General features: G+C 39.3%; 1 protein-coding gene across 1 annotated transcript; it reads right to left on the bottom strand.

The window, feature by feature from the left end:
- Positions 1 to 203: 203 nt before the first annotated feature.
- On the bottom strand, positions 204 to 10,591 carry LOC134616292 (myosin-7-like). Its single transcript, XM_063461042.1, has 37 exons — positions 10,391 to 10,591; positions 10,169 to 10,312; positions 9,924 to 10,080; positions 9,802 to 9,829; positions 9,605 to 9,716; positions 9,417 to 9,509; positions 9,251 to 9,314; positions 8,945 to 9,043; positions 8,763 to 8,866; positions 8,524 to 8,662; positions 8,005 to 8,123; positions 7,771 to 7,920; positions 7,499 to 7,669; positions 7,060 to 7,369; positions 6,826 to 6,905; positions 6,305 to 6,510; positions 6,079 to 6,202; positions 5,865 to 6,001; positions 5,282 to 5,537; positions 4,935 to 5,177; positions 4,684 to 4,860; positions 4,451 to 4,596; positions 4,270 to 4,360; positions 3,783 to 4,172; positions 3,555 to 3,681; positions 3,360 to 3,478; positions 3,083 to 3,279; positions 2,820 to 3,003; positions 2,580 to 2,745; positions 2,371 to 2,495; positions 1,955 to 2,263; positions 1,661 to 1,864; positions 1,276 to 1,572; positions 1,066 to 1,170; positions 867 to 962; positions 593 to 727; positions 204 to 293 (listed from the first exon to the last, which is right to left on the bottom strand). The coding sequence occupies exons 1-37, from the start codon at positions 10,589 to 10,591 to the stop codon at positions 273 to 275; spliced, it is 5,826 nt and encodes a 1,941-aa protein (XP_063317112.1). The 3' UTR covers positions 204 to 272.
- Between the last annotated feature and the right edge of the window lie 3,677 nt (positions 10,592 to 14,268).

The raw sequence follows: 14,268 nt of genomic DNA, 5'->3' as shown, positions 1-14,268 counted from the left end.
AAATTATTCGAGAAAAGTGTATGCAGTATAATGTTATATTCAAGCTGTACTTACATTTTACAGTTTAATTTTTTTAGTTATATTTCTTAATTAATATTAATTATTAATTTCTTATATTAATTAATAGGACTGTCACTAAAAAGCAACAAAAAAAGTCAAGACACAGTTTCAGATGCAGATTCATTTTATTCTACTGACCAACCAACATGCATAGGGAGACACCGTTACTAATACATCCGGTGTCTCAGAAACAGGTATTCAGACCATGTGCTTTACTCCTCATCATGACCTTTCTGGAAACAGAGACACAAACAAGAGAGAAAATATTGTTAAGTATTATTGGACATATTAATGGTTCACTTTAATTGACTATACTATGTGACAAAACTGAAAACATTCAAGTCTTGTAAATTCAATTTTGGACATATTTGTAAAATTAACTTTTAAACGTGCAGTTATATGCAAACTGTGAAATGTATCTGTGGATTCTGATGGCAAATAAAATCTTTATTAAAGTCCTAAAACAAATACATGCGATGTGTCATTATAGAAAAAGACACACTTTTTAAAAAAAAAATGTACAGGTACTGACCTTTGACCCTGCGTCACGGCTTTTGACACGTAGTTTGTTGACCTGGGACTCGGCAATGTCAGCTCTTTCCTCAGCTTCATCGAGCTCATGTTGAAGTTTGCGGAACTTGGTAAGATTACTGTTGGCCTGTTCCTCCTGTAGAACAGAAGCACAATATCCTTAAGATAACCTGCTGTATATTTTCTATATTTCTATATGATTAATAGGCGAGAAGAAATGATGAACACGTGCAATGCTTTTTTAGTGTGTAAAAAAAAATGCAAAGACAACTTACAGCTTCCTCAGCAGCTTTCTTGTAGGATTTCACCTTTAGCTGCAACTTGTCCACCAGATCTTGCAGACGGGTAAGATTCTTACGATCCTCTTCTGTCTGGAAGCAAACAAGAAAAAAATTGTATTTCTCTGAGTCAAAGTAAATATGAATTTAATTTTTACTGTTTCTTCCCCCATTCTCTAAGGTGACTCAAAAATACCTGATAGGTCAGCTCTTTAATCCGTCTCTCATATTTTCGTATTCCCTTGACGGCATCACTTGATTTCCTTTGTTCAACTTCAACTTCACTCTCCAGTTCTCTGATCTGTTGAACAAAAAGATTACTTATAACATACTAAATATTTTCCTTGTTTGATGATTTGTTAATTTATTATATCGATTTGACTTCATTAACACGATTTTGACTTACCCTGGCCTCGAGCTTCTGCACCTGCTTCTTGCCTCCCTTCATGGCGATCTGCTCAGCTTCATCCAGGCGGTGCTGCAGGTCTTTGATGGTTTGCTCCATGTTCTTCTTCATTCGCTCCAGATGAGCGCTGGTGTCCTGCTCTTTCTTCAGCTCCTCTGCCATCATGGCAGCATCAGTGATGGCCTTCTTGGCCTTCTCCTCTGCATTCCTGCACTCCTGCACTGCCTCCTCCACTTCAGTTTGAAGCTGGGATGTATCAGCCTCCAGCTTCTTCTTTTGGTTTATCAGGCTGGTGTTCTGGTGTTCAGATGAAAAATATGATTTTTAAAATTCCTGAATATATTTTCAATAGATAGTTTCTGTATCAAGTCTTCTCCAGTCTTACCTGTGAGTGCAGTAGCTGCACTCTCTCACTGACATCCAGCAGCTCTTGCTCTGCAAGTTTGCGACTTCTCTCCGTTTGCTCCAGAGCTGCTCTCAGCTCCTCCACTTCAGCCTGAAGAAGGTTGTTGCGTCGCTCAACAATGGCAATGTTTTCCTTCATATCGTCACTGGCTCGCAGAGAGTCGTCCAGCTGAAGTTGAGTATCCTTGAAGATAAAAACCCAAAATTTTAACTGATGTTTCACTTTGGTTTTGATTTTTGTTTCAAAGAAGTAGAACTGCTCGTTTATTCAGACCTTCAGATGGGCATGGACGGCCTTAAGTTGTTTCTGGGCCTCAGCTGCCTGCCTGTTAGCCTGGCTTAGCTGGATCTCCATCTCATTGAGGTCTCCCTCCATCTTCTTTTTCAGACGCAGAGCCTCGTTCCTGCTGCGAGTCTCAGCCTCCAGAGAGCTCTGAAGAGTATCCACAGTTCGCTGGTGGTTTCTTTTCGATTGCTCCATTTCTTCATCTTTCTCAGCTAGCTTGCGCTCAATGTCAGCCTTTACTTGGTTAAACTCAAGTTGGGCTCTGAGAATCTTCCCTTCCTCATGCTCCAGTGTGGCCTGTCACAAATAGAAATTAGACACAATGACTACATAACTTGTAATTAATTAATACTCACAACCTAAAATCTTTCAAATTTGAAAAAGGCCACCATGCAGCAGCTTACCTCTGCTTCCTCCAGAGCTGTCTGTATCTCAGACTTCTCTTGTTCCAACTGCTTTCGAATCTTCTCGAGCTCATGAATATTCTTTCCACCTTCGCTAATTTGTTCAGTGAGGTCAGATATTTCCTCTGAGGGCATATTGTAAAAAAGATAAATGCAGTTATACTGTGAACAAACTGTTCATGTATGATTTTAATGGGTAATTAAGTCACCTTGTAAGTTCTTGTTCTCTCTCTTCATGGTCTCCAAATGTTCAAGAGATTCTTCATAGGAGTTCTTCAGTTTGAAGAGCTCAGTGCTCAGAGACCTGGCATCTTTCTGAGAGCTCTCCAGCTCTGTTTGAGACTCCTCGTACTTCTGTTTCCACTCTGCCAAGACCTACAAGAAAGTTTTCATTTTAGACAAAAGATTGACCTTCCGCTTCAGTGAAATAATAAGCGCCGGATGAAAACCTTGTCAAAGTTTCTTTGTTTCTTGTCCAGAGCAGCAGCAGCAGCATTAGACCTCTCTACATCCACCATGAGATCTTCAATCTCATTCTGCAGCCTGTGTTTGGTTTTCTCCAGAGAGGAACATTTAGCATTCACTGCTTCAACAGCCTCCTCAGCCTCCTGCAGACGCTGAGCCAGCTTTTTTCTAGGTTATGAAAATATGTATTTGTGGTTAAACGCTCTTTACCTTTGCTGAGTTAGTGGACTTAGTGTATTTGGCTTACTTGGCCTCTTCTAGTTCTTCAGTCCTCTGGATGGCATCAGTTTCATACTTGGTTCTCCACTGAGCCACCTCAGAGTTAGCCTTGGACATGCTACGTTGCAGTTCAGCTTTAGCCTCCTGCTCCTCCTCATACTGCTCCCTGAGCAGGTCACAGTCATGGCGAGCAGACTGCACTGCATGGGCTAATGCATTCTTGGCCTAAAAGAAAGTGTATCTTTATGCACTGGGTGTACCAATGGTCTCTACCTAATGAGGTTACACTGATGATTATTTGCTACCTTGACTTCTTCCTCCAGCTGTCTTTTCAGGTCTTCAATTTGCTGAGTGTACGACTGTTTTCCTCTCGTGAATTGAGACACCAGAGAATCCTTTTCCTCAAGCTGCCTCAAAAGTTCACCTTATTTAAACATAAGATTAAATTCAGTACCGCACACTGGCACAACTAAAATATGCTGTTCAGATCTAATGCATACCATTCTCAGTTTGAAGCTTTGCTTTCTGCATGGTGAAGTCATTGATGGCACGCTGTCCCTCTTCTGATTTTGTTTTATATTCATTCATCTGGTCTTCCAGAGACCTGCACATTTTCTCCAAGTTGTTCTGTGAACAAAAAGCAGTAGATGGCCAATCATGTACACAATTATAAAATTAATGTTTGATTTGGCAATGAGAACAAACCCTAATACCTGAAAGTAACTTACCTTTGCCTTGACAATTTGTTCCATATTGGAGACCACATCATCCAGCTCCAGTCTGAGCTCACTCTTCTCCTTCTCCAGTTTCTGCTTGACTCTCTGCAGGTTGTCAATCTGCTCTCCCAGCTCAGCAACACTGTCGGCTTGTTTCTTCCTGAGTGTGGCAGTAGTGGCTTCATGGTGCAGAGTGGCCTCTTCGAGGTCTCTGCGCAGTTTCTGGAACTCGGCCTCCCTCTTCTTGTTCATCTCAATCTGGGCAGCTGTCGCTCCTCCAGCCTCCTCCAACCTCTCACTGATCTCCTCCAGCTCTCTGGCCAGGTCAGCTCTCTGCTTCTCCACCTTGGCTCGAGCAGCTCTCTCTGCTTCGAGCTCTTCCTCCAGCTCCTCAATACGGGCCTAGATCAGAGTCAAAGCAAACCTTGACATTTAATTTTACTCCTCCAAACCATATGTTTTTTTTTTTCTTTTTCATGGGTCTTGTTTGATTCATTACCTGCAACTCCTTCAGTTTTTTCTGGAGCTGGGCACTCATCACCTGCTCATCCTCAACTTTACCATTCAGCTGACTGATTTCAAAATCTTTCCTTTGGATATAAAATAAAAATGTTTCACCTGAGGCACAATCTAAAATGTGTTTTTATTGTTTCATTGTAAACCTGCCCATCTCATCTTACTTTTTCAGCCTCTCTTCGAGCTGCTGCTTATCATTTTCCAGGTCCATGATACTTTCTTGAGCTAACTTGAGATCTCCTTCAAGCTTCCTCTTTGCTCGCTCAAGGTCCATACGGACTTTCTTTTCTTGCTCTAAAGACCCCTCAAGCTGTGGGGGAAAATAAATATTATTACAATGGTACTGATATATTAAAATGATTGTTCATTAACTACTAAAGTCAGTCTATGTTCTTACATCATCCACTTGCTGCTCCAGCTTAGTCTTGGCCTTAGTCAGAGAGTTGACTTTGTCTTCCTCACTCTGCAGGTCATCCAGAGTTTGCTGATGAGCTTCCTGTAAAGCTTTCTTTTCCTTGGTCAGCTTGGCAATGATTTCATCCAATGCAGCCATTTCCTCAGTCAAGTTTTTTACCTATATCCAAAATACAGGTTCATTTAAGTAACAGATTAACTTCACAATGACAGTCATTAATAGGTTTGTTGTACCTTGTTCTCAGTGGCATGCTTCTCCTTCTCCACTTTAGCTAGAGTTAACTCTAAGTCGTCGATGTCTTTCTTCAGCTCGGAGCACTCGTCCTCCAGCTTCCTCTTCTTAGCAGTCAGTTCTGCATTCATCTCCTCCTCATCCTCCAGCCTCTCTGTCAGCTCTTTGATTTTGGCCTCCAGCTGAATTTTGCTCTTGATCAGCCCCTCACATCTTTCTTCAGCATCGCATAGATTGTCTTGCTCCTGAAGACAAAAAGTATGACATACGCATTAAGCCGACAAACACACACAATACATGTGATGTTGATATTTGTTGTCATACTGTAAGAAACAATCCTTTAACATACAGCCTGAACTTGGAGCTGCAGGTCATTCTTTTCTTGGAGAAGAGTGACCATTTTCTCTTCGAGTTCTTTCCTGCGGGCTTCTGATTTTGCATAAGCCTCTTTCAGTTTGGCAAACTCTTCCTTCATGTTGGCCATCTCTTTCTCAGTCTCTGCTGACTTCAGCAGAGGTTTGATCTTGAAGAACATCTTCATCCAGGGCCAATTTTTGACCCCCATGAAGGCACGGATGTTCCACTGGATCACAAGAAGAGCATCCCTGCAGACAACAGATAATCAGTGTTTGTAAAACTCCACCCACCTTTAATCCTTCATTAAAAATATGTTTTTAATATACTGTTTACCAAACCCTCACAACATTCTCCTAAGCATGTATGTAATGACAGTTGCCGTATTTTGTGTCCATAAGTCCATGAACATATTGCATTTTGTTATTTTGTTCAGTGATAAAACATGGTTCAGTGGAAAATATGTCTTGTATACTGGACAGATGATAGGTTTTAATGATGCAAATCTGTTTTGACACTGTGCTGCACAACATAAACTGAGTTGGCTAACAGAATTTGACCAAGCTTTGATAAGTTACCTGCGTTCAACAATCTTCTGGAATTCAACTCTTGCCAGAAGGCCTCTTGATCGAGCTTGGATGCCAGTGATGATTAGGGCTAATCTGTCATCTCTCATCTCCTCTAGCTGGCCCAACAGCCCAGCCTTGAAAAACACCTTTTACAGCAACACATAGCAGAGTCAGTAACAGCTTGTTTCTGTTCAAAGTGTTCTATAAGCATGCAAATACAGACCTTGGTGTGTCCCAGTTTGTACTGGTTGTGGTCTATATCTAAAGAACCCAAAAGTTTTTCAGCAGCTTTCTTGTTGTCAATGAACTGTCCCTCGGGAATGGCGTTAGGGTTCAAAATACGGTACCTTTGTTAGAAAAACAACAGATGAAAGAGTTGTTTCTTTTTTAAGTACATACTAATATGGATGGATGGATACTAATAAGCATTTTTTTAAGAAAACTCAAACCTCTGCTTGAAATCTCCATAGAGGATCCTGTTGGGGAAACCCTTTCTGCAGATCCTGATGCCTTCCAGCACACCGTTGCAGCGCAGCTGGTGCATCACCAGAGGGTTCTCCATGGCCCCTGGAGTCTTGGTCTCGTTGGGGATGATGCAGCGTACAAAGTGAGGGTGAGTCGACCTCAAGTTGGTCATCAGCTTGTTCAGGTTCTCCTGAAAGTTTTTCATATGTAAATTGTTGCTATTGCTTTTGACACCAAGTACAGTAAGTATGTAAGTTTCCTTTTGGGTGTTTACAAAGTAGTTGCCATAGTCGATTTTAGTCAGATTGTTGACCTTTCTAATGCAGCCCATAAAGGGTTTGTGTCGCCTCGTTAATTTCAGTGTCTATAACTTCAAAACTGGGCAAATCACAACAAAGTTTTGAACCTGTATCAAAACAATGAGAAATTCTTGCTGAGGTCATGATGTATAACTCAGTACAATCTCTCCTTTACATTAAAAAATAAAAATGTGTACATATCTTACCCTGTGCAAAGCTGATACAGTTTGGAAGGAAGAACCTTTCTTCTTGCTTCCACCTTTTCCCTTCCCACCAGATTCCTGAGCTAAAAAAAAATTAATGTCAAACTTTATTGAGAGAACCAACAGATCACAACAGATTTTTGAGGCATTTCAAATCTGTAGAAAAATTGATTACAGTACTGTTGTTATTGGAAATTATTATTGACTTCTAATTTTCACTATGGGATGTCAAAATACCTGAATCAGCTCCTGCATATCCGGCAAAAAGCAAGGCTAAAAGCTTAAGGTTAGACTTCTGGAAAAGACCAACAACAGTCTCATTCAGAGGATCCTTGTTCTTCACCAACCAGTTGTTGATATTGTAATCAACAGTTCCAGCGTAGTGCACAAGGGAAAAATGAGCCTCTGGTTTTCCTTTGACAACTCTGGGCTTCTGGAAATTGTTAGATTTTCCCAGGTGGTTGTCATAGAGCTTAGCTTTAAAGGTGGTATCACTGGCTTTGGGGAACATGCACTCCTCTTCAAGGATGGACATGATACCCATGGGCTAAGATAAATATAATGAAGAAAAACAATTTTCATGACAAAAATTTTAACATACATTTTAATTTTAAGAATAACATGCACAAACACTAGGATAAAAATAGAAATGTTTTTATATAGTCCAGTGTCACACCTTTTCAATCAGGTCGATACAGGCCTGCAGATCCATACCAAAATCAATGAACTCCCATTCGATGCCCTCTTTCTTGTACTCTTCCTGCTCCAGTACAAACATGTGGTGGTTGAAAAACTGTTGCAGTTTTTCGTTGGTGAAGTTGATGCACAGCTGCTCAAAGGTGTTGAACTGAAATGAAATGGACCACAGTATGTTCATGATTTAAAATGCATCCTTACATTAGGGACTACCATTTATAAGATTATAAGAACTTATTTTTCCAAACTCACATCAAAGATCTCAAATCCAGCAATGTCAAGCACACCAATAAAATACTGGCGAGGCTGTTTGGTGTCCAGGGACTGGTTGATTCTCACTACCATCCACAGAAACATCTTCTCATATACTGACTTAGCCAGTGCACCGATAGCGTAGTACACCTTAGAAAGGAAATATGTGATTCAAAATAAATGGTGCGTTTTCATTAAATCAAAGCCTGGCAAAATCCCCCTTTAACTCTGTACCTGGGCGACATTCTGTCCTTTGGTGACCCACTCGTTTCCTACTTTGACTCTTGGGTGACAGAGACCTTTGATGAGGTCAGCAGAGTTCAGGCCCATCAGATATGCAACTTTGTCAGCATCTGAGAAATAGTGACGGTGATACATTTTTTGCATATTTTCTTTTACACAGTTTAAGACGTTCTGACAAAAATAACATCATCCATTCACATTCAGTATTTTTTACTTTACATTGTACTTTAACTGTTCTCCCCCAGAGTTGTCTGTTTTTCTGGTGGATAGTGGCTCTCACCATGGCTTCTTGCAGTTCCAAAGCCTAAGAAATTGATTTTTAACCCTTTGCAGACTGATAGATGTCGTCTGTTCTAGAGTTTTTTTTAAATTGTTGTATCCTTCACTTTGTTAGGTTCCGTTTAGCTTCTATTTAAGTGATTCCTTGATTCAACAGGTCTGGCATTAGTCAGGCGTCAGAGTGCCTAGTTATTTGAATATAATCTATTATGTTATAATTATATTTCTTACCTTCAGTACCATCGGCCTCTGCCTGCTCTTCTCTCTGCTTCTGTTTAAACTTCATGTTGCCATAGTGCATGATTGCACCAGTAAGCTTGTAAATACTATTCTTCTCTTCTTGAGTGAAGCCCAGAACATCAAAGGCTTCCTGACAAAAATCAAAAACATTAATTTTACTATTTTCTTTTTTGTTTTATTAAATGAATTTTGGACGAAAATTGCTGCAGTGAATCTGAGATTCAACTCACATCAGTGGCCATCAGCTCTTCAGAATCATTGATAGAGGCTACTGTTGTCTCTCCTTGGGAGATGAAGGCGTAGTCATAAGGGTTGTTGGTGATGAGCAGCATCTCTAAAATTAAATAGAAAATGTTTATTTCACTATGAAATGTATGATTGAGTACAAATCAAACACCTGTCCTGAACTTACCTAGAAGTTCAGGCTTTATCTGAGACAGGATCTGGTAGAAAATGTGGTAGTCCCTCTCAGCTTTGAGCTGGAAGGTCACACGAGACTTTTCCAAAAGGTCTGAATGAGTTATCATAAATGGTATGAAAGTGTGACACACAGTAACAAATTTAATAGAGTTTTTCAAATGTTTAATTATGAAATAATCCCCCAGTTTTAAACAGGCTTTGCCTGGTTAAAGCACTCTTGGTTCATATTTGCAGAGGCCTTCAACCAAACAAAAATGGCTCAGAAAAAGGATACATGGATTATCTTAATTTTACTTACAGGTCTCGATGTCAGCAGAGGCCAGCTTTCCTCGGTTGTCAAAATGAATACGGATGAATTTACCCTGGGAGGAAAATGTGTGTTCACTTGTATTTTTGGAATAAGAAGTAACTTCATTTATGAATGTAAACAAGTAGTCTGACATCAGCCAGATACAGACACTCACAAATCTGGAGGAGTTGTCATTCCTGATGGTTTTGGCATTGCCAAAGGCCTCTAGAGCAGGGTTAGCCTGGATGATTTGATCTTCAAGGGTTCCCTGATTTAGTTAAACAAAAAAGAACCTTGAAAAACAGCAATATTTTGACTATATTTTGTTTGTCTAACATTAAGAAAATCTTGTCTCATAAGAACCTTCTTCTCTGCAGCTGGATCTTTCTTCCCAGCACTTGGGACAGCTGCAATGCTGGCAAAGTACTGAATGACACGCTTGGTGTTGACAGTCTTTCCAGCTCCAGATTCTCCACTGAGTAGAAAAAAGACATACATTTCAAGACCAAGAAGCATAACTCTTAACTGCTGAAAAGACCCTTGTTGGTAAAGTTACTTACGTGATAAGGATTGACTGGTTTTCTCTGTCTGTCAGCAAGAGAATATCAGAAAATCAGGGGAAAATGCAACGATGTCCAAACAAAATGTCAATCAAGATGAATACTAAAAGGGATATTTGTACCTGCCAGCATGTACTGGTAGGCATTGTCAGAGATGGAGAAGATATGAGGAGGAGCTTCACTCCTCTTCTTTCCTCTGTAGGCAACGACCACCTCCTGGTTGTAGACAGGCAGCCACTTGTAGGGATTGACAGTCACACAGAACAACCCAGAGTAGGTCTGTCATGTAAAGAGAGGGATATTAAAGTTTGTTTCAGATGCGAAAATGTTATTTCACTAAAGATAACTTTCAAGTTTGGTAACTCACGTAGATCATCCACGCTGCGTAACGCTCTTTGAGGTTAAACAGCACAGCTGGTTCATGGAGGAAGGTGAACATCGCCATGTCTTCAATTTTATCAAACTTAGGCGGGTTCTGAGGATGCACATCACACTCCTTCACTGTGACAGTCTGCAAAAAGAAGTACCAGGTATTACACAAAGCTAAAAACTAAAATACATTTGAATGGAACTGATATGATGAATATACCTTTCCAAATTCAGTGTCGACGGTGACTTTGTCACCATCGCGGCTAGTGATTGTTGCTTTAACGTACTCAACTTCAGGGTCAGGAACGAAGCACTGTTTTTTCATGTCAAATGGGCGAGTCTGGGCCTCCAGACGCTCCTTATCTGACTTTCTCAGGTAAGGAGCCGCCGTCCCAAACTCTTTCATGGCAGCATCCCCCATATTTGAACCTTTAAAAAAATGTCTATTAAATGTAAATAAGCATAAGCATATATTACCCAAATTCATGTAAGACCCAGGAAAAATGCACACAAAGCAGGTTTAGTAACAGAGACAGTAAAAGAATTTCTAAAAACAACAAAAAATATTTATATTCTTGTATATCAAGCATTTCCGGTAACTTTTAGTATGCAGAAGGCTCAAATTAATGTGTTATGCAGCAGGTCTTTGCATGAGACACAACTACTAAAGGTGTTTGAGGTGTTTGGGTATTTAAGACCAGCAACCCCAAACAGACATAATCACAAAAAATGCCCATTCTTTTCTGACACACACATGCACCAATAGAAAAATGCATTTAAGTTAACTGATTCAGAAATTCAAGAAATGTAGCTTTGAATTTTACCTAAGGCGTTTCACTCCACAGGAAGTAACAATTTGTGCTATTTATATGAAGTACACAGAAAAGAACCAAAGATCACATATAACATCACAAATTCATTAGAAATTTGACAGCAAGGTTCACAGAAACAGGAGTCCTGTCACTCAAATAAATTGCTAACCTATTACAAAATATAGCTAGCAGCAGAAATTTTAATATAATTAAAACTTTTATACCTGCATGGGTGTTCTCTTACCTCTGACTGTCAACCTTAAGAGAAATGTCTGATCCAGTGGCTGACCAGGCTACCTCTCCATTAATAAAGGTTGTAGGTCAACCAAATATGGGAATGAATATCAGAGAAATGGCATCCAGGTTGTCTATCACAAAAAGCATTCTCCAAATTGGGTAGAGCCTGGAGGAGCTATTTGCTGCTCTCACCTTGTGAGCAACAGACTAATGCACCCACATGGGCATGACAAAGAAGGGTGAAAGAGGAGGTGGGGGAGGCTAGGGCAGATGGTAGTCTGTTTGTCTGTCTGTCTATCTATCTATCTATCTATCTATCTATCTATCTATCTATCTATCTATCTATCTATCTATCTATCTATCTATCTATCATCTGTCTGTGTGTCTAATTCTAAGTATCAGCATCTAATTAATTATTTGTCTCAGCAAATAATAGTAAGGAGGTTTAAAACAAATAGTAAGCCAAAACACCATGAGATAGAGATTCAGATATTTTAACTAGGGTTTCTATTTTAGGGAACAATAATTAGGCAGATTTTTTTCAGGATGAAAAAAAGGGATATTCGTTAATTAGAAGGTAGAGCCACCATGTCATAGACTTTTGCACTCTGTAGTCTGTTCAACATATGAATAAAGTAGGCTAGGATTTGTGTCACTTTAATCATCTTGAGATCTAAAGTTCAACAATAGTCTGTAAAGCAATAGGATGTAAAATACATTTCAAGAGGAAGAATAAAGAGCAGCTGTTGTCTACAGAGAGGCAAGACAAGGCCAAGGTCGCAGCTGTGAAGTCCCTTTATTATCACTCACCACTGTTCTCAATTAGATCTACACCCTTAGTCTAACCCTGGTCACTCTGCATTCTTTCCTTTTCTTTACCAACAATAGATGTGTTCAGATGCAATGCAATCCAACCCAAGTTCATGTTTCATGAAAAAAGGGAAACAAGGGGCTGTAAGTTTTGTACCAAATTAATATTAACAAAATTATAACTCCTCTATTTTACTAAAGAGCATCTGTAATATGATTCTTCATTTAGCTTCTGTTATCTTTCTGCAGTTCAAGCAAGCATATGAATGGTTCACTGCAACTTTCATGTGTTGTGTTTGTGGGGTCTTCACTCAGCAGTATGAGTAGTATAATTGTGTTGCTATGCTAAAATTTGCAGTAAGTCATATTTAATTGATCAAGGTGCATGAGCTCCCTAATAGTGTGTCACATGTAATACGTGTGTGTATATTCTATGTTAACTCGTCATCAGCTGTTTCTGAACAATCTTGGTCCGTTCAGCAGATCAATACTACAATAGTATATAAAATGGGTTTTTGTTGTATTTGAATGTACATCTCTTGGGTCTTACAAATAATGTTGCCTTCCCCTTTCCTCTACACAGTTTTAATAACTAGACAATATGATTTCTGGTGGAAGAGCATTGGGAGCTTTCCTGATGCTGGACTTTGTTTGTTGGTTATTGTTGTTATATTATTATTATTATTATTATAAAATTATTCATATTGTGTTTGAACTCTGTCTCTATGATAAAGAGACAGAGATATAAGGAAATACACACAGATGTGAACGTTTAATTTCATTTTTGTATTGATTGATTAATTTTGCAAAAGGTTTTATCCCAACATAAATTAAGAGATCTACATGCAAAGTGTATTTAATTTTAGAGGTCATAACTCTTCTCACAAGAATGCAAATTATTTTTGTCTTTCTCCAGATGAAGGATAGATGAAGCAAACCTTTTATTTCATTTAGTTTTCTATTAAATAAATAACTTTTTTGCCACTAGAACAAAAGACGAGAGGGCACAAATGACCCCTGACTATGTAGCTATATACTTCAACCTGCTATCAGATGTGACATGCAGCAAGTGCCCTTGGCTGGCTTCTGTTGACATGGAATTGTTTTCTTCCCTTTATCCTTGAGCACAAAGATAACTTGTGAAATTCCTGTTGGCTGCCTTTGAGGGCTTGGCGGTTCAGAGTATAGCTTGGGGACAGCTTGTGACGCAGGTAGTTGAGACTGGTTTGTATTTTTTCTTTGACCAGCAGCAACAGGTGATAACCTCAAGGGAACATAACAATATGCTATATATACTATAGCTAGCGTATTGTGGGATAATATATCATTTATATAAAGCAATATACTAAATTAATCTACGTTTAGTGCAAAATGCATGAACAAATAAACCTGTATGTGTTACAAATGAAACCTCTAAAGCAAGACAAGGAGGGCAAATCAGCTTTCAAAGTTTCTCATAAGTTTCTTTTCTTTGTTTGTTTGCTGTTTTTTTTGTTTGATGAAGTGTGTGAATGGGCGAATGACTGGTTGTGTAAAGCGCTTTGGGGTCCTTAGGGACTAGTAAAGCGCAGGCCATTTACCATTTACCAAGGTCTGATGAAGGTCTGGCATAAATTAAATCCTTCTAGAACCTCAATTATGTGACTTTCTATCAGATCCCATTTCCTTCTCCTTTACTTATCCTCTGTCTATTCCAGGCTCTAGGAGAGCACTCTTCCAGCCATTTAAGGTCTCATTCCCAGCTGTCCACGGTCTTTGTGTCTTTGACTTTTATGATCACATGAGCACACAAAAGAAGGTGTGAGGCACCTTGCCTCACTTAAGTTTGAAACTAGAGCCAGCAAAGCTATTGGCAGAATTTGTCCTATGTTGCGGTGAAAGGTCACTTCTAAGTGGTGTTGAATTTTAGCAGAGGCTTACAGGAGTTGATTGTTCTCCTCCCTTGTCCTCTTCTCACTCATTCAGACTATGGACCTCTCTATAGGATCAAGTCCAGAGTACTGCTTGTCTTCAGATGAGGTAGTGACCAAGAGATCCTCTGATGAAATATTGAAAAGGTACTGTTGGCCATTTAAAGATTTTATTATCAACTTTTTGTTTTACTTTATGCAGAACTTCTAATTTCTGATTGCAGAAATGGCAAAAATAGAAAACATTTCTTTTAGACCTAATATGCTCATATTGTCAATGTACTATTTCCTCTTGAAGGACACACCAAGACCAGATTATCTGCTGCCAG

The sequence above is a fragment of the Pelmatolapia mariae genome, linkage group LG18 (assembly GCF_036321145.2).
Source record: "Pelmatolapia mariae isolate MD_Pm_ZW linkage group LG18, Pm_UMD_F_2, whole genome shotgun sequence".
Classification (NCBI taxonomy): Eukaryota; Metazoa; Chordata; class Actinopteri; order Cichliformes; family Cichlidae; genus Pelmatolapia; species Pelmatolapia mariae.
This window is presented reverse-complemented; position numbering and strand designations above follow the sequence as displayed.

What these genes read in the sequence shown, in the direction of transcription:
- LOC134616292 (XM_063461042.1), bottom strand. Translation starts at nt 10,591, where the DNA reads ATGGGGGATGCTGCCATGAAAGAGTTTGGGACGGCGGCTCCTTACCTG. An exon ending in CTCTGCTGACATCGAGACCT is followed by an intron (nt 9,044 to 9,250) that starts GTAAGTAAAATT and finishes TAACTCATTCAG; the next exon opens with ACCTTTTGGAAAAGTCTCGT. An exon ending in AGAGAACAAGAACTTACAAG is followed by an intron (nt 2,496 to 2,579) that starts GTGACTTAATTA and finishes ATATGCCCTCAG; the next exon opens with AGGAAATATCTGACCTCACT.